The sequence below is a fragment of the Lissotriton helveticus genome, chromosome 2_2, assembly GCF_964261635.1.
Source record: "Lissotriton helveticus chromosome 2_2, aLisHel1.1, whole genome shotgun sequence".
Taxonomy (NCBI): Eukaryota; Metazoa; Chordata; class Amphibia; order Caudata; family Salamandridae; genus Lissotriton; species Lissotriton helveticus.
The window spans coordinates 395,928,593-395,946,401 of NC_136060.1; the positions used below are offsets into that span (position 1 = coordinate 395,928,593).

The window sequence follows — 17,809 nt, forward strand, 5'->3', positions numbered from 1 at the left end:
GTCGGCGACCAGGATGGAGGTGCGAGCTGTCCCACGGAGGTATCTGCTGTCGACGTCGCTGGACCCAGGATTGGGACAACAACTCTTGGCAAATGGAAGCCCATGCGGTGGACTCAAAATGGCGTCTGGAGTGGACCAGGAGGGTCTGGGGTACTCCTCTGTTGGAGGGGAGCAAGAGCCAGTCTGGAGCAACCAGACCAGCGGTGTTGTCGTCGTGGTGCGTCGTCAAGAGGGCCACAAGCCAGCAGGCAAGTAGCCGGACAACGAGGTGAGCAGCAAAGAGCAGAAGGGCCCCACGCACATCTCGTGGATGCTGGGGGGCTGGACTTCGGTGCTGGAGCTGCTCAGGGTTAGGGCTTCTCAACCCCTAAAGCACTCACTCGAGGATCCCTCGGTGGTCGTGCTGGGCAAGCGTCGGGCAGTCCTGAAGATCGCCGGTCCCTCGAGGTCTCGTCACACCCACGAATCTCAGCTGGGCCGACGATGCAGGTAGAGGTCAGAGGTGCCAGGGAAGCCGGTTCTCGTCGAGCTGGGCAGTCTTGATCCGGAGGAGAGACTTACAGCAAACCGCGATGCTTGGATGGTGCCTGCGGGTGCAGGGTGACTACTCCTTAGTCACAAGGGAGAAATCTTAGGAAGAAGTCTTGAGTTCCTTTCGTAGAAAGTAGTTTCAGGATTCAAAGATGATCTAGTTTGGAAGGGGGCCTGCTCCTACCTTTATCCTGAGAAAAGGGGCTGGCACGCGACTAAGTCCTGCCCAATGGGTGGGACTAGGAGGGGGGTGGTTACACCCCTCTCCTTTGTCCGGTCTCTCCCCAGCTCAGGGGCTGGTGTGCCCCCAGAACTGGTTTGAGCCGGCCTATGCACAGTGAGCACCGGGGTGCCACTTGCAGTCTCCTTCCTCTAAAGCCCTGCCTACCTGGGATACACAAAATCCTGTCTGGGATGGTGCTGGCACCGCCCCTGACAGGAAACCCTTTGTCCAGGCCTCCGTTGCTGGAAGGACTCCCAGCAGCAGGAGGGCAGACTTGTGTCTCGGTGGCAGCATCCATTTTGTGGAGCTGAGGCTTGAGTTAACTTTAACCGGGGTTCACAGTTACATACATGTCGTGTCCCTCTAGAAGGGTGGAATGCTAACCCCGTCGCCAGAATTGGCGAGGGGTTAGTATTCCAATTCGTATGACACCTTCCTCGACATGTTTTGATAATGTTATACCAAAGTTAGCATTTGACCGCGAGGTACATAATGCGCTTAAGAGTATATGGTATAGCGTTATCATGGAACAGCTATTAGGACTTGGTTCCGCAAGCTGCAAACGGGCTCAGCTCATGCCAGAGCACCATTTCACATTATTCTAAGCACTCTGCCTTCCGGATTGATAAGGCCTGCCATAGGAGTGACTGATAGGAATATATGTGTCCATTTTAGGGTTAGATATAGGAATACTATATCTAAAGCAAAGGGTGATTACACCACCTTGCCCCAGCTGTCAAGCAGCCAGTTGTGTCAGTTTTGGATGGCCAGCCAGGGGTGGCATAATACATGCTTCAGCCCCTGGTAGGCCCTGGGTACACCTGTGCCCTGGATACCTAAGGTATATTGTACAGGGACTGATAAGGTGACTCAGTATCCAATCAGATATGTACCTAGGGTACATGGAATCCATTTTACAGAGAGAGCAGTGGGCCTGGGGTCCTGAATAGCAGGGCCCCAGGTCAACTAAGTCAGAAAACCAGCAAAACACCAGGCAAAAAGTAGGGGGCAACCATAGTCAGGGATCTACCTTCCTACAAACATCCGCCGAAAAGTCCGAGGATTTTAACCAGGCAGACCTAGTAGCGACAGCAGTATCCATGATGCGTGCCACAGAGTCCGCAGTCTCCAGACCACTTTGTATAACTTGGCAAGCTGCTGCCTGTGCGTCTGAGATCACCTCCTCAAAGTCCTTCCTGTTGGCATCAGGAACCTTCGGAGCAAGAACACGCAAAGAATCCATAAGGGCATGCACATATCTCCCCATCAGACAAATGGCATTTGTTGACTTTAATGCCATACTTGCAGAGGAGAAGGTCTTTTTAGCAACCTGATCTTGCTGCTTTGCCTCCTTTTCACATGGAACCTGGGGAAAGTCACTTACATTCTTTTTAGAACATGCAGCTTGAATGACCAGGCTCTCCGGCGAAGGATGAGAGGTCAAAAAAGCAGGGTCCTCAGGAGCAACCCTGTACCTCCTGGCCACACTCTTAGAAACCGCAGGAGCAGACAATGGTTTCTTCCAAACCTCCAAAATGGGCTCTGTCAAGGCATCATTAAATGGAAGTAAAGGCTCCACCACAGAACTTGGAGAATGCAAAACCTCAGTGAGGATATTGGATTTAAATTCCACAGTTGGCAAAGTTATTTGAAGAAGATCAGCAGCCTTCCTCATAACCAAATGGTAAGGTTGGACATCCTTAGAAGGCGTACCAGAGCCTGAGGGCAACTCCCACTCCGGAGAAAAATCCAGGCTACCTGCATCAGCCAACTCCTCAAAACAGTCATCCTCTAATCCACCTTCTTCCACATCAGAATGTGAATCCAAGTACCTTCGCCCCTTCAACAGGCGCTGAGCCTCCCTTCTGGATCTTTCTTTCACACGCCTCGCAACCGGATCCACCAGCGGCTCCGACGGATTCGGTATCGACGCCGGTATCTAATCCGATGGTTCAGCGGGATGCCCTCGAGGACGACTTGGAGCAGGCGACGTCAGAATCTGCGTCGACGGCCTAGGTGGAGCCGGAAACTGCCAAGGCGGCGTCGGAGCTGGCATATAAGGCATAAACGGAGCCGGAGGATAGGAGTGAGGAACTCCTAAACTGAAAGCCAGAGGACCCATGGGACCAAAAGGTGCACCAGAAAAGACGCCATACATAGCGTTCAGAAACGCAGATGGGTCCTGGCCTGGGGTTGGAAAGGGTGGCTGAAAACCCTCAGGCTTGCCTTGAGGATGGCTCGGATTCGGCTCTTCGATAGGCGCGGAATCCACATCCTCCTGAACCTCTTCCTCTTCTCGGGGACGGGGCCGGAGACTGATTCGGAGTCGGAGTCTGTACACGCGACTACGAAGGTGAGGCCTCACCTTCAGGTTCAGACACGTCCAGAGTAACCACCTTAGAACGTACCTTCTTCGGTGACCTCGAGCCAGACTCCTTACCGGAACGACGTCGGGACTCATGTCTCCTCTTCTTATGCTTCTTCGACTTCGAAGCATGATCCGAAGCCGACCTCGAAGACTACCCCTCTCGAGATCCAGACCTCGACTTCGATCTCACCTCGCCCTTCGAGAACGAGACCTCGACGATTTCTCCTTCCCAGCTTTCAACTTTGCCACCAGGAGCTTGGTCTCTCTTTCCCTCAAGGCCTACGGGTTCATCTTCCGACATGAGGAACAATCATCCACATCATGGTCAGAACTTAAGCACCAGATGCAGTCATCGTGCGGGTCGGTAATAGACATCATTTTACCGCATTCCCTGCAGGGCTTGAAGCCGGTTTTCTTTGAAGTCCTCGTCGAAGAGACAGAATACAGAGAAGCAGAAAAATGGCAACAAAAAGACAACAAAGTATCAGTTGGCTACTGAGATTCCCGATAACCGTTAGCGTCGACGACGCGGAAAAAAGGGAACTGATGTCATTACGCCGGCGTGGGCCCATTATAGGCGTCGGTGACGTCAGCGGAGTCGCGTGCGAGGCCGTGTCTCTATGACGTCCAAGTCCACGTCGGCGCGAGGCTACTAAAAGAATTTCCGAATGTTGCGGACGCAAGGGGATATTCACAAAGTGAGAAATCCACACGGCAGATGTATCTATCAGAAATGTCATTTCTCTGAGTCACTGGCAGGGGTCTGGCCCCGCCAGGTTAGATTAATGACCTTTCTTCCCAGAGCGAAGATCTTCCCTCCAAGGAGAGAAGATAGGTGGAGCTACAGGCTAATCCATCGCCAGCTGTCGCAGGGTGCCAGGCACCAAGCTGAACCAAGGTGATGGCAGCACTGGGGGAAAGGGGACCATGTGGCCAGAGACACTGGTCGGCGCTATCTTGAACCAACCCAGAGGCCTGGGCAGAAAGGAGGGAGCAGGGGCAGGGAAGTGATGTGTCGCCGTGTGATAGGGCAAACAGACTTCCTGCCAGCCCCCTACTCAACTTTTAAAAAGTGCTTTTACAGAAAGAGAAGCTCTCTCTGGGGTGTGGTCTGCTGAGGCGGGAGGTGCTGGAGCCTGGCAATGGGCAGTTGGAAGGAGGTACCCCCTGACTGACCCCCAGGACCCTAACAGCACCATAAGAAGAGCCCAGGACCGATGCGCAGAAGCAGGGGCCTCTACACAGGGAGAAGAGAGGAACAGGAGGAGAGCCAGGCGAAAGGATGGCGCAGGGAGCCAGTGAAGATAGCTCCATGCAGAATGCACCCTCTTGGAGACCTGGAGGGCGGAGGAGAGCGCTCCCAGTGGCTGAAGGGCACCACCAGGAGCAAGAAGACGCAAAAATGGGGCAGATCGGACCCCCAGGAGCTGAGATATGGCCCCTGGAACGTAGGCGACCTTTGACCACAGAGAAGACAGACGACAAAGCGCGTGGGGCTTCGCCGCAGGTCTCAGGGATGCCCCCAGGGTGGATCAGGTCCAGGGGGCTGCCCCAATGAGAAGTAAAGACAGGGAGCGCCGTCGCGCTCCCCGTGAAGGAGCTCTGCATGGGGGCCAGGAGCCAACCCTGGCCCCCACCGAAGATTGAGGCACGGGAGCCCCGTTGCGCCCCCCGCAAAGATGCAAGTCGGGGGCCCTGGAAAAGAGGAGGAGCGGCCGGGGGAGGGCTCCCTACGCTTACCTATGGGGCCAGGTGGGACCGGGCCTCCCACAGACTTGAAGATGCGGCGAAGCCTCCAGCAGTTCAGCGCGGCTCTCCCCGGCACAGCGGGAGAGCTGCTCATCAAATATGCATAAAACGGAGCCTGAAGCGCCCTATACTGCCTTGCAGGGCACTGGGAAAGGATCGTTTTGGTGTTTGGTGGCCCCCCAGAGGAGGGGGTCACCCTCAACTGAGAAAAGGTGCTGGGGGGAGCTGCTGGAGAAGCGCAGTCTCACCCCCAGCAGAAGAGAATAGTCCCACCATAGGTTTCCAGGGGACTTAAAAGAAACAACCCCTCAAGGGCTCAGCCAAGATTGCATCACCTCCTAGGCTGTATCTTTTGTTCTACAGCTGGGGGTGCTTTAGGAAGTGCATCATGGAGTGACTAGCTGAGTTGGGGATGTCTTGAGCAGGGCATCCCCTGGAGGCAAAGAGGTGTAATTGCACTGAAATGCATTTACTAATGGTAATTTCCCTTAGAGGGACTGAATTTCACGTGCTTAATGTAAAGTACATGTAAGGGGATGTCATAAGCAAAGTGGGGTTATGTTGCCAGACATTCCTGCTAGGGTGTCTGGCTGCATAAGCTAATCCTGTGATTTCATCTGTGATGCCTTTAGGGGCTGTAATTGCAATGCATTCTAATGATCCACAAATGTGCAGAGTCCTGTCATTCTAAACTGTGCTTAAACATGTATTCTTGCTGCTGCACTTAGGTGACGACCCCAGACTGCTAGCCGTTAAGATATAGAGGTGCATACCTTATGGTCAGTAGGAGATGCTCAGTCAGGGTCATGTGTCGCCAAAGTAGGTGTACCCATTTTTAATGTTTGTTGAAGTAATGGGGTGGGTCGCCACTGGGATGGTGCCAGTGCACAGGGCCCACACCCAAGGTTGTGTTCAACTAATTGCATTGGGGCAAGATGATGTGCATACATGGGAGTGGTGGTACTAGACACTACCCCACACGGGGCAAGTGGAGATGTTATACGTCACAAAGTAATTCCAGCAGCTTATGCACATTTGTAAATTGGTGCATAGTATTGAGTAGTGTGTGTGTTTAATAAATGTACTCTTACTTTTATAAAGCAAAGTACAGACTAGACAATCAATTGAGTGTTATTTTTGTTCACCTGAAGCACAAGTTACTACTTGTGTAACGATATATCTGTAAGAGACATTAGTTCGTATTAGATTCCTTACCTTAGAATATCCCCAGGCGTCAGACTGGATCCGGAAACTTTTGCGTAGCAGTACCCTTGCGCGTCGGTAGGCGTCGTCTGCGGCTCCGCGTCCGTCATCAGCGCCGTGATAACGTCGTCGAGTACTTAGACGCCGCCTCCGCGTGCTGACGTCAGTTCTTAGACACAGCTTTTCCGCGCCAGAAACGCAGAGCCATGTTAAAAACCAACACTGGTGCCATTGAAACTAGGGCCCTGAAAGGGGACAACCCTAACCCTAGATATTGGTTCGCAGAACGGGGAGGATGGGTGGGTCGGTAAGGAATCTAATACTAACTAATGTCTCTTACAGATATATCGTTACACAAGTAGTAACTTGTGCATCTAAAAGAGACACGTTAGTATTAGATTCCTTACCTTAGAATAGATACCCCAGCAATACCAACCCCGATGGTGGGTCTGCGAACCAATAATCACACCAGAAAGTCGTGGAGGACGGAACGGCCAAAGAAGCCATCCCTCCGGATTTGCCTGTCCAGGCAGTAGTGTCTTGCAAACGTGTGCAGCGATGCCCACGTAGCTGCCTGACAGATGTCTTGTAAGGGCACACCCCTGCCCAGGGCAGTGGTAGTCGCCGTGGCTCGGGTAGAATGAGCCCGTAATCCAGCAGGGGGCTCCTTCCTAGCCAAGGAGTAGCATGCCTGGATACACTAGAAGATCCACCGGGAGATGGTCCTCTTATGTACCGCTTTCCCCTTCTTAGCGCCCACATAACCAACAAAGAGTTGGTCATCCACCCGGAACTGGCGTGTGCGATCCAAATAAAATGAGAGCGCACGTTTTGGGTCCAGACGGTGGAGCCGCTCTTCCTCTTTAGAGGGATGCGGAGGCGGGAAGAAGGTTGACTGCCCGATGTGGAAGGCCGTGACAACCTTGGGCAGGAAAAAAGGTTTGGTACGCAGCACCACTTTTTCCGGATGGACAGAAAGGAAAGGTGGAGTACAAGAAAGGGCCTGGTGCTCACTCACTCTCCTGGCAGAGGTGATGGCAACCATGAAAGCAGTCTTCAAAGTCAGAAGGCGAAGAGGACAGTTGTGAAGTGGCTCAAAGGGAGGGCACATCAGAAATGTAAGAACCAGGTTCAAGTCCCACTGAGGCATCACAAACAGAACAGGAGGAAACGTGTGTGTGATGCCCTTAAGAAATCTATTTACAATAGGGGACTTGAACAAAGAAGGTTGATCAGGTAGCCTTAAGAAGGCTGAAAGGGCAGAAAGGTAGCCCTTGATAGTGCCCAGAGCAGAGCCCTGCTGGGCAAGAGAAAGAAGGAAGAGAAGAACCTCAGAAAGAGGGGCATTGAGAGGATCCACAGCCTTTGCTGTGCACCATGCCACAAATCTGTTCCACCTGCAGGCGTATACCGACTTAGTGGAGGGACGCCTGGCTGCCAGAATGACGTTACAGACTTCAGGAGGCAAGTCAAATGGCCGCTCAATCTCCAAGCATGGAGGTGGAGACTGGACAGGTTCCGGTGGAGGACCGTCCCCTGCCGCTGCGACAGAAGGTCCTCCTGAAGAGGCAGACGAACCGGGGGATCGACTGACATATTGAGTAGCTCTGGATACCAGTACCTTCTCGCCCAGTCCGGAGCCACAAGGATGACTTGGGCCCGGTCGCGCTTGATCTTCAGCACTCTGGGCAGAAGTGGTATAGGTGGAAAGGCGCACAACAGACCGCAACTCCACTCGCGACGAAAAGCGTCTCCGAGCGAGTGCCGCCTTGGAAATTCCAACGCGCAGAACTGATGACATTGCGCATTCTCTTCGGTGGTGAATAGATCTAACCAAGGCTCTCCCCATCGCTGAAAGAGGCCTTGCACCACGTCCGAGTGTAGACGCCATTCGTGATCCATCATGCACTGACGGCTGAGCTCGTCCGCCCTGGCGTTCAGAGAACCTGCCAGGTGTTGAGCCACCAGGGTCACGCCCTGGCGTTCCAGCCATTGCCAAAGGCGAAGAGCCTCCTGGCAAAGGGTCCACGACCCCACCCCGCCTTGTTTGTTGCAGTACCACATGGCGGTGGTGTTGTCCGTGAACACCTGCACTACACTCCCCCGGACAGAGGGGAGGAATGCCTTCAGTGCTAGACAAATTGCCCGGAGCTCCAAAAGGTTGATGTGGAGCCGGGCCTCCGCCAGAGACCAGAGGCCTCTGATCTCCGCCTCTCCCATGTGGCCTCCCCAGCCCTGGAGGGACACGTCCGTCACAACTACGTGCTCCGGTTGGGGAAGGGAGAGGGATCTGCCGCTGACCCAATCGCGGACCGTGAGCCACCACTGCAGCTGTCTCGCAGTGCCCTCCGAGATCAGGACGTGGTCGGACAAGTTGCCCAGATGCTGGGCCCACTGAAACTTCAGGTCCCACTGCAGAGCCCGCATTCGCCACCTGGCGTGATGCACCAGAAGGATGCAGGAGGCCATCAGCCCCAGAAGCCGCAGCTTCAACCTGACCGAGACCCGGGATAACGGCTGAAAGATGGGAATCAGAGCCTGAATATCCCGGACCCGCTGTTCGGGTGGATAAACCCAAAACTGCGCCGAGTCTAGAACCGCTCCGATGAAGAGGAGCTTCTGAGAGGGGCACAGGTGTGACTTCGGCACATTGATGGAGAACCCCAGCTGGTGCAGGAGATCCGCCGTAGTCTGGAGGTGGCCGACGACTGTCTGGGGCGAGCCCGCCTTCAACAGCCAGTCGTCGAGGTAGGGGAAGACTGAAACCCCTAACCTGCGCAGATGAGCTGCGACCACCGCCATCACCTTTGTGAACACCCGTGGGGCGCTGGTAAGGCCGAAGGGGAGCACGGTAAACTGAAAGTGCTCGTGGCCAACCGTGAACCGCAGGTAGCGCTGGTGGGCCGGCTGGACGGGGATGTGGAAATAAGCATCCTGCAAGTCCAACGCTACCATCCAGTCTCCGGGGTCCAGGGCAGCTAGGACCTGAGCCAGTGTCAGCATCTTGAACTTCTCCTTCCGGAGGAAGCCGTTGACGTTCGGTAGATCCAAGATAGGGTGTAGGCCCCCTTTGCCCTTCTTGGGTACCAGAAAGTAGTGGGAGTAGCAACCACACCCTACTTCTGGCCCAGGAACGCGCTCGATGGCCCCCTTGGCCAAGAGGGCCGTAACTTCCTCCTGCAGAAGTCGCAAATGATCCCCCGGTGCACGTGGTTCTGCGGTGGCATGGCTGGAGGAGTCGCCTCGAAGGGGAGGGAGCAGCCCCTTCGGACGATTTGCAGCACCCACCTGTCCGAAGTGACAGTGCGCCAGTGGAGGTGGTGATGGCGAACCCTGCCCCCCACTGGCGTCACATGGGCCTGAAAGCACGGACTAGGAAGGTTTTGAGGCGGGTGCTGCGGGGGAAGGTGTGGACTGATCTCGCCGTTGACCCCTACCGCCCGGACGGCGGTTACTACGGCCGCCACCGCGTTGGGTATTGCCCTGCGGAGCGTGGCTAGCGGCATGTGTGGGTGCACCCCTTCCGTGGCCACGAAAGGAGTGATAAGCAGCCGATTGCTGGGGTGGGGCCGAGAGGACCAAGGACTTGGCCGTAGCCCTGGAGTCCTCAAAGCGCTCGAGCGCATGGTCTGCTTTGTCGCCAAAGAGGCGACGGCCATTGAACGGCATGTACATGAGTGTGTTCTGGACATCTGCCGAAAAGTTGGCGGACTTCAGCCAGGCGTGGCGTCTGACCGCCACCGTCGTTGCCATCGCTCTGCCTAGCGAGTCGGTGCTATCCAGCCCACACCTAATGGAATACTTGGCTGCGTCCCGGCCCTCCACAAGGGCTTGGCCGAGTTTGGCCCGTACCTCCAACGGACACTCTGGCAGCACGTCCGCAACCTTATCCCACAGAGAGTGGGTGTAACGGCCCAAGACGCATGCGGTGTTGGTAGACCGCAGACCCAGACTAAGGGATGAGAATATCTTCTTTCCATACTGCTCATACCTCTTGGATTCCCTGTCCGGCAGGGCGGACGGGAATGCGGTCTGGGAATTGGAGGCCTGGATGACCAGGCTCTCGGTGGTGGGGTGGGTGGACAGGAAACATGGGTCGCCCGGGGCTGGGCGGTGGCATCTGGCCACGTTCCTATCTACGGGCGAACCCGTAGCGGGCTTGGACCAAGTGCCGCGAAGAACGTCGGTCAAGGCCTCATTAAAGGGCAGCAGAGGCTCGGCCGAGCTTGACTGCGGTTTAAGGACCTCAGTGAGGAGATTAGTCCTCACGGCCGCGACGGGGAGCTCAAGGCCCAAGGCCTTGGCAGCCCTCATCAGCACCACACTATAGGTTGCCCCCTCCTCCGAAGCCACGGTAGGAGGGGAGACAAAACCAGTGTCTGGAGAGGTGTCCAGGCCACTGGCCTCCCCAAGGTCTCCTGTCCAGTCCTCATGAGACTGACACTCTCTGGTCAGAGGGTCCTCAGACCCCTCCCAGTCCTCTTCATCGCCCATCTCCTGAAACTCAGGGTTCTCAACTAATGGGGCCTGTTCATAAAAGTGAAACTCACCAAACGACGTCTGGAGCGGCGCCCATCGGGGCCGTCCCGACGGCTGAACAGGAACGAAGGTGGGACCGGGGGACGGCGCCGGAGGCGACACCTGAGGGTCCGACGCCGGGAAATATAAACCGTCTTTGTGATTATTTTTGTATATATTTATGCTCAAAACACGCTAGGATAATGTACAGTTGGTGTTTTGGCTTACAGAATAAGGATATAAATAAAGCTAAAAATATATCCAAATATATTAGAAGGCGCCATGAGTGTGCCGCACTATGCTCAATAACATGCCCAATAGATATGGTGTAGTGCAATCATCATGTTTTTCTATTTTTCAAGAGGATACCTTATTTTCTACAAAAATGGCAGAATAGTTAGATTTAAAATAAGGTGTACTCTAAATGAATTCCTCAGGAAAGAATTCAGTAGAAATGATGCCACGGAATGTTATTGTTCATCCCTGTTACATGAGTCTTAAGACGGTTCACCCAGCTTTGCTCCTTTTCGAACAAAATTGAGTGACGGGACATTACCCCTGCGGGACATGTGGAGTGTGTAAATTCACAAGGCCAACAAAAACTTTACAACTTACTGACCAATTGCTATGGACCCAACGTCAACACACGAACTGTAACTCCAGTCATGTGATCTACCTAATCACCTGCCCGTGTCAAAAACAATATGTGGGCATGACCTGCAGAAAGGTGAAAGTGCGACTGGGAGAGCATAGGAGTAACGTGAGACTTAAGAAGAACACCACTAAGTTATGCGCCCACTTCGTTACAGCTGGCCATACATGCGATGAACTGAGATGGACAATTCTCGAGATGCTCCAAAACAAAGATAGTAACGCTGAACAAATTTTGTTCGAAAAGGAGCAAAGATGGGTGAACCGTCTTAAGACTCATGTAACAGGGATGAACGATAACATTCCGTGGCATCATTTCTACTGAATTCTTTCCTGAGGAATTCATTTAGAGTACACCTTATTTTAAATCTAACTATTCTGCCATTTTTGTAGAAAATAAGGTATCCTCTTGAAAAATAGAAAAACATGATGATTGCACTACACCATATCTATTGGGCATGTTATTGAGCATAGTGCGGCACACTCATGGCGCCTTCTAATATATTTGGATATATTTTTAGCTTTATTTATATCCTTATTCTGTAAGCCAAAACACCAACTGTACATTATCCTAGCGTGTTTTGAGCATAAATATATACAAAAATAATCACAAAGACGGTTTATATTTAAACTGGTTAAATTTGTTAACCTCCAAATTTGTAAAATTTGTTAATCCAGATTTAATGGTCCAAATGTGTTCCCAGTTACCATCCTAGACGCCAGTCTGTCTTCTAAAAGCGACAGACACCGTCTATTTCCACTCCGTCTGTCATAATACGCTGCCCTGGCCTACCCCGGCGCTTCCAGGGGCAGAGCCAGCACAAGCACGGCGCACAACATATGTCGGTAAGTGCGAGGCCCCCGTGGACTTTACACGTCCAGGCGGTGTATCTCGCTACTTTTAAGCTGTGTTCATTATTTTCAGCGGTGACCACAAAACGGCGGCTCTTAGCACCCTGAGGGAGTGATTTTCGCCTCGCATTCAGGTACTTAACAAAAACGCCCGATATTTATATCCAAGTGCTCACATTACTGCATGGGTTGTGCCTGAGAGTTTTGTTGTACAGACATTGAGAATTGTGTTTGGCTGAGGGAGTGATTTTCGCCTCGCATTCAGGCACTTAACAAAAACGCCCGATATTTATTTACATCCAAGTGCTCGCATTACTGTAGCGTGTGTGCCTGTGAGTGTTGTTGTACAGACATTGATAACTGTGTTTGGCTTCACGTATTATTTACGTTGTGCTAGTCTAGATGCCTGGGAATTATAAGTATAAGAAAAAGAAGCGCAATTCTGGCTTTTATTTATTTTTTCGCAGGCGTCACATTTCTTTCAACTAAGATTTCCTTGACATAAAACTGACGTTCCATTGTCCTTGATAGAGACAAAAGCCCTCTCTTTTCCTACACCCGTGTTTCACCATTTTGTTAGTTTATTTGCACTAATCACTGTGCACCTTTAGAATTACACTTTGTCATTGGATACAGTGTGATGGAGACTGCGTGTGAACAGTCTGGTATGCTTCGAAACTCCATGTGAAATTACACTGAGAATTACAATTGAACAGCATGATGTTGTTGTTTTTGTTTCCTAAATACAGGATAATATTCCCATGATTGCCTATTAAGCATTCGAATACTGCACGAGTAGTGTAAGTACAATTCTGTGTGTACGTCCTGACGAAAGCTCCACCGACCCTTCTGGGCCTTTTAGGAGCTGAAACATGTCGACTTTTAAAAACAACGTATATGATAATCTGGTCACACGATTATCGAATATATCCATTGGCTTTTAGTTTACAGTATTCACCTTCTTTATTAAATTTGTTTTGGTGCTTATACTGTTTTTTAACTATACCCTCACTGGTTGGCCATTGCACCTATCTTTTTGATCTCTGGACACTTCTACACTCTCCAGAGGTGCCTCGGGTGAGGCAGGCATACCTTACATTTGACTACCCAATGACTATGCCATGTCGCTAGAAGAGGGGCGGACAAACAAATATACCGCATCGTAAAAAACTTCTGGCTTCTATGAGGGTTGTCAAAGTGAACCAATGGGTTTGTAGATACAAGTGTCCTTTTCTACTTGATTACTTTAATATTGTCCTTGGGGAACTGAACGGGACAACTATTCCTCATCCCTTTTTTTGATGAACGCCTAGACACGATAAACACACACGGTGAGGATCCGTGACCGACATCAGGCGGTCGCAATCATCGCAGTGCTTAAAGCCGGGCATCCCTACGGCACCGTTCGGAGTCGAAAGACTTCGAGAACAATCAAAAGTGATCAAAAAAGTTAGTCAAAAAATGACTAGGGTTACTGCTTTTTCCAGATCTGCGCTTGCTGGCGCGGAAAAAAGAAGAACCGACGTCAGCACGCGGAGGCGGCGTCTACGTACTCCGACAACGTCATCACGGCGCCCACGACGCCGATGACGGACGCGGAGCCGCAGACGACGCCTACCGATGCGCAAGGGTACTGCTACGCAAAAGTTTCCGGATCCAGTCTGACGCCTGGGGATATTCTAAGGTAAGGAATCTAATACTAACGTGTCTCTTTCAGATAATGGCGATTAGTAGCCCATACCACCTCCATTGAGTAAGCCTCAGACTGCTCTGCAAAGCTACCCTCTGAGAGTCAGGCGCTACAATTGGGTGTTTGGTTCCCAGTGAAGGACAAATGTGGTCATGTTATTTGTGCAGGCCTCACAGATGCCGCCTCGTTTTCCAACAATCTCTGTGGTAGAATCTTCCCACCAATAGGGAGCGGGGGAGGCATTTGCTGTGGTTGTGCAAAAGAAAGTAAAGGAAACAGCCTGACGGTGTAAACAGCACAGTCTTTTGCATGTATTAACAGTTTTTGTTTAAAACAAAATGTCAACCACTTGGAAGCATGTAAGTAAAAAAGAAACCATCAAATATTACATCAGAAAAAGATATTAAAGTAAGTGAATGCAACAATATCCAAGCATTTACATACAACTCAAATCAACATTTTCTAAGATCTGGAATGGTTGGTAGGAAATGGAGAAAGGCTTAATTAAAAGTCAGTAGGGGCTAATGATATTAACATCCAAACAAAGGGCACCATCAAGGAGATTAATGTTCAGACTCCATTCTCTCCCCACATGCACATTTTGTTTAAAATGTATGCAGTTTATCCCAGTCACAAACCATTTTACTGCCTTAACTTGCAGGAAGACACTGAACGTGTTCTCCATACTACAACCCCAGTTGTGCAGGTAACCAGACCGATCTGAATTCCGTTTATCCCTAGTCTTACTCTGTTCAAGCAGGTACCGCCTCCAAACCAGTGGCTCGAAGCTCATATCCTGGAGCATGCAATTCTTATCCAAAGGAGTTTTTTTTTTATTGGCAGATCCCACTAAGTGGTAAACCCCCCAAAAATAAGTCTTTGTGTAGTGCTGAGCCCCGTTTCTAGATTTTCAGTCTGTTTTATTTATGCGATTTCAACGCTATTGTCAAGCGGTTAGACCCCCACCTACTGCTTAAGGGAGCACCTTGTGGTTACAAATATTTCCTTTTTTAGAAGCCAAGTAAATGTTTATTTCCATTAGTGGCATAATCAGGCTCCAATATTAGCCACCTGGTTGGTGGTCTATTGGACTTTCACATTACTTTAAAGTTTTGGACTGAAGTCTATAGCCCACTGTCGCTCAAATAGAGAGGTCGTCGGTGTCTCTCCATTACTAGAAAGGACAACAAATCCACAGCTTTGCTACAAGACACATCTGGGATTCAAAAGAAAAAATCTATTTTATCTGTCTTTCTAAAAATGGTTCACGGAAAGCACTTTTTTTTCAGATTTCAACATTTCAGAAATAGCCCACATATCAGTATTCATAGTACAGAGTCTTCCTCCTTCAGTAACTAATGTGCACATAACAATGGTCTCCATCGATACTTACTGAAGTTATCCTTTAGTTCAGTTGATGAAGACATGGAATTGTCCAAGAGAAGTGCGAATACAGGTTATCATTAAATGCAGAGGGGAAACATGTCAAGAAGAAAAATGATCTACAAATAAGTCCGACAAAGGTGATTAAGCGGTTTCAGTAATAAGAAACAAGACCAAAGAAGTTATTTTAAAAGTAGTGTGGTTGAAAATATGTATTAAAATAACAGTTTCAGCTTTGGACACGGAAAATGAAAATACTCTCTAAAACAAAGGGAAGGCTGTTTGATTAACATTGCCTCTTCAAGTCGCTGATCAGCAGCACATTGTAACTTTAAAAAGTCTAAGAAACAGTTACACTACTTACAGTTGCTGTGAAAGTCCCTAAAAGATCAAGCCCTTTCGGTTTCTCTTCATTTTTCTCACATGGCAGGCTTTCAGGTTTTAGACTGAAAAGAGGTGAACCGGAGGGGAGAAAAAAGTGAAGTTGTTAAAAAGTTTCAAATTGAGGTATGGTAGTCCAGAGTCACAACAGTACACCAGCTAATACGTACCAGATTTGACTTAGTATAGTTAGACGCTTGCTTGAATCAAGCAATCTTTTTGTAGGACTTTCTTCCAGTAAAGGATCGAACTTTAGATACAGTGATTGCTTCCTCAAAGCGGATTCCTTAAACTAAAAACAAAATAGTTAGATTAGCATAAAACAGTGAATTCAGTGTTCCCCATCTGCCCGCTCCACCCAGCCAAAGATGAGAATCATGCACCCTCAACTTCCTCTACATTGAGACTGTGTATATTAGTGCTGCACCCTTCCAAACAGATTAAAGGAAATCTGTATCAGAGAGGCAGGGGCTGCACTGCATATATACAGCTTCATTACTGCCAAGATAATGCTCCGCACCACTTCCATTTTCTTTTAACCATTATGCACACATCAGCTACGCTTTGGCCTTGAACTATTGTGTGTGCTTTGAAACTACAATTGGAAGCACGTCTAGTTCCAAACACCAATGGTACTAACACTTTTTTTTTTTATTAAAACACACCTGTCTTGAATTGAGATGCCCCATTCTTGTATTTGTCAAACAGGTTTGTACACATCCACATAGTGCAAAGCTAATCTTGCTCATGTAGATATGCTAGAGGACAAACATTTAGAGATCAAAAACACCTTGCATGTAACTGTGGTGTTAAGATTTTCACATCAAGGCATCTTTAAAGAGACCTTACAGCAATCTCATGAAATAGGGAGTACAGTGACAGACGAAAAAGAAAAAAACAAGCATTGGCATAGCCAATAGGTCTCGACTTTGGGACCTTGTAAGTGTTTAGCCATGCAACACTTGATGCTGTTGCACCAAGGATATTGTGCTGAATAACTAATTGTCGTCTAATAATGACAAATAATAGGATAAGACAAAGTTGAAGGACTTTATATTTGCACTCCTTGATTCGGTTAGATATGGAATGCGGCGAGAAAGTAGCTCTATATATACTGGACCAAAGTGAGGTACAGTGTGTGTGTGTGTATAGAGTCCACAATCCCCAGAGGTATAACAGAGGTTAAAGTCAGGTCTAACCTTACTCTCTAAAGTGGTAGCTTGGTCGAGCAGTAAGGCAGTAACAGTGGACAGTGTAAAGCATTTGTTATACCCACTCAGTCGGCAAAAGGTTTTACACACAAGAACTGAACTCCAGGCCAATTGTTTGTATATCAAAAGATAGTTTTTTTTAGAACCAACAGGTATCAAAATTACTTTTCTCAATATGAGTGACTTAGGTAGTTACTTTGCAGAAAGGCAATAGACTGGGTAAATACAATAGTTACAGTAGTTGCAATTGGTAACACAATTCTAAACACAATTTATCATTGAGCCCAATGGGTTTTTATACATAAATGCAGTTGATTACTTTATAGATTACTTTTGGATCTCCAGGATTGGTTCCTAAATTTAGTCCCGGGACCGAAGCTGAAAACAGTCTAATAAAAGCGTTTTGGTTATTGCAGTAATTTTTACAAAATTATAACTATTTTAAAAGATGACACTTGTAAACTTTTCAGTGAAAAACTAGCAATGTTATCCTATGGAAGGAAATTCAAGTCACAGGTAAAGTAGGTTCTCGTTACTTTTGTAATCCGGGACTGGACTCCTAGGTTCAGTACTGGGGTCTCTACCTAAGACAGGTAAGTAATCACGTTTTAGTAATTGGTACGATTTTTAAGGAATATTTGTAATTTGCAAAAGTAGACAAAGATTTCACAGAAAAACAGTCAATGGTGTCCTATAAAAAAGAAATTGAGGTTCTGGGTAATTACAGTTATAATTACTTTTGCGGTTCAGTACTGGTCTGAAATGTACAGTACTGGTTCCTCTCCTGATTCCAGGTGAGTAATTCGAAATTCATTACTCGGCTGATTTTAGATGACTATTTCAGAGTTTCAAAAGTTCACACTTAGAAGATTTTTTGAGTCAAACCAGTCAATGTTATCCTATGGAAGGAAAGTGAGTTATCGGTTTCCAGGTGAGTACTCGACTGGTGAAGTTAAGGTTCTGGACATAGACTCAGGGGTCTCCCAGGACTCAGGAGAGGTACAGTAGTTGCACCATCAGCGGCAGCTGGGTGCAGAGAGAGTAGGTCC

General features: G+C 49.3%; 1 protein-coding gene across 6 annotated transcripts in view; it reads right to left on the reverse strand.

The window, feature by feature from the left end:
* The window catches only part of TACC3 (transforming acidic coiled-coil containing protein 3), a 475,241-nt gene that overhangs the window by 229,848 nt on the left and 227,584 nt on the right, over positions 1-17,809 (reverse strand). For all 6 annotated transcript variants that reach the window (XM_078678629.1, XM_078678625.1, XM_078678627.1 and 3 more), the window contains exons 8-9: positions 15,720-15,841; positions 15,533-15,614 (exon numbers count right to left, since the gene is read on the reverse strand). In XM_078678629.1, the coding sequence (XP_078534755.1) occupies positions 15,533-15,614; positions 15,720-15,841 (204 nt within the window). The remainder of the gene's footprint in view (positions 1-15,532; positions 15,615-15,719; positions 15,842-17,809) is intronic.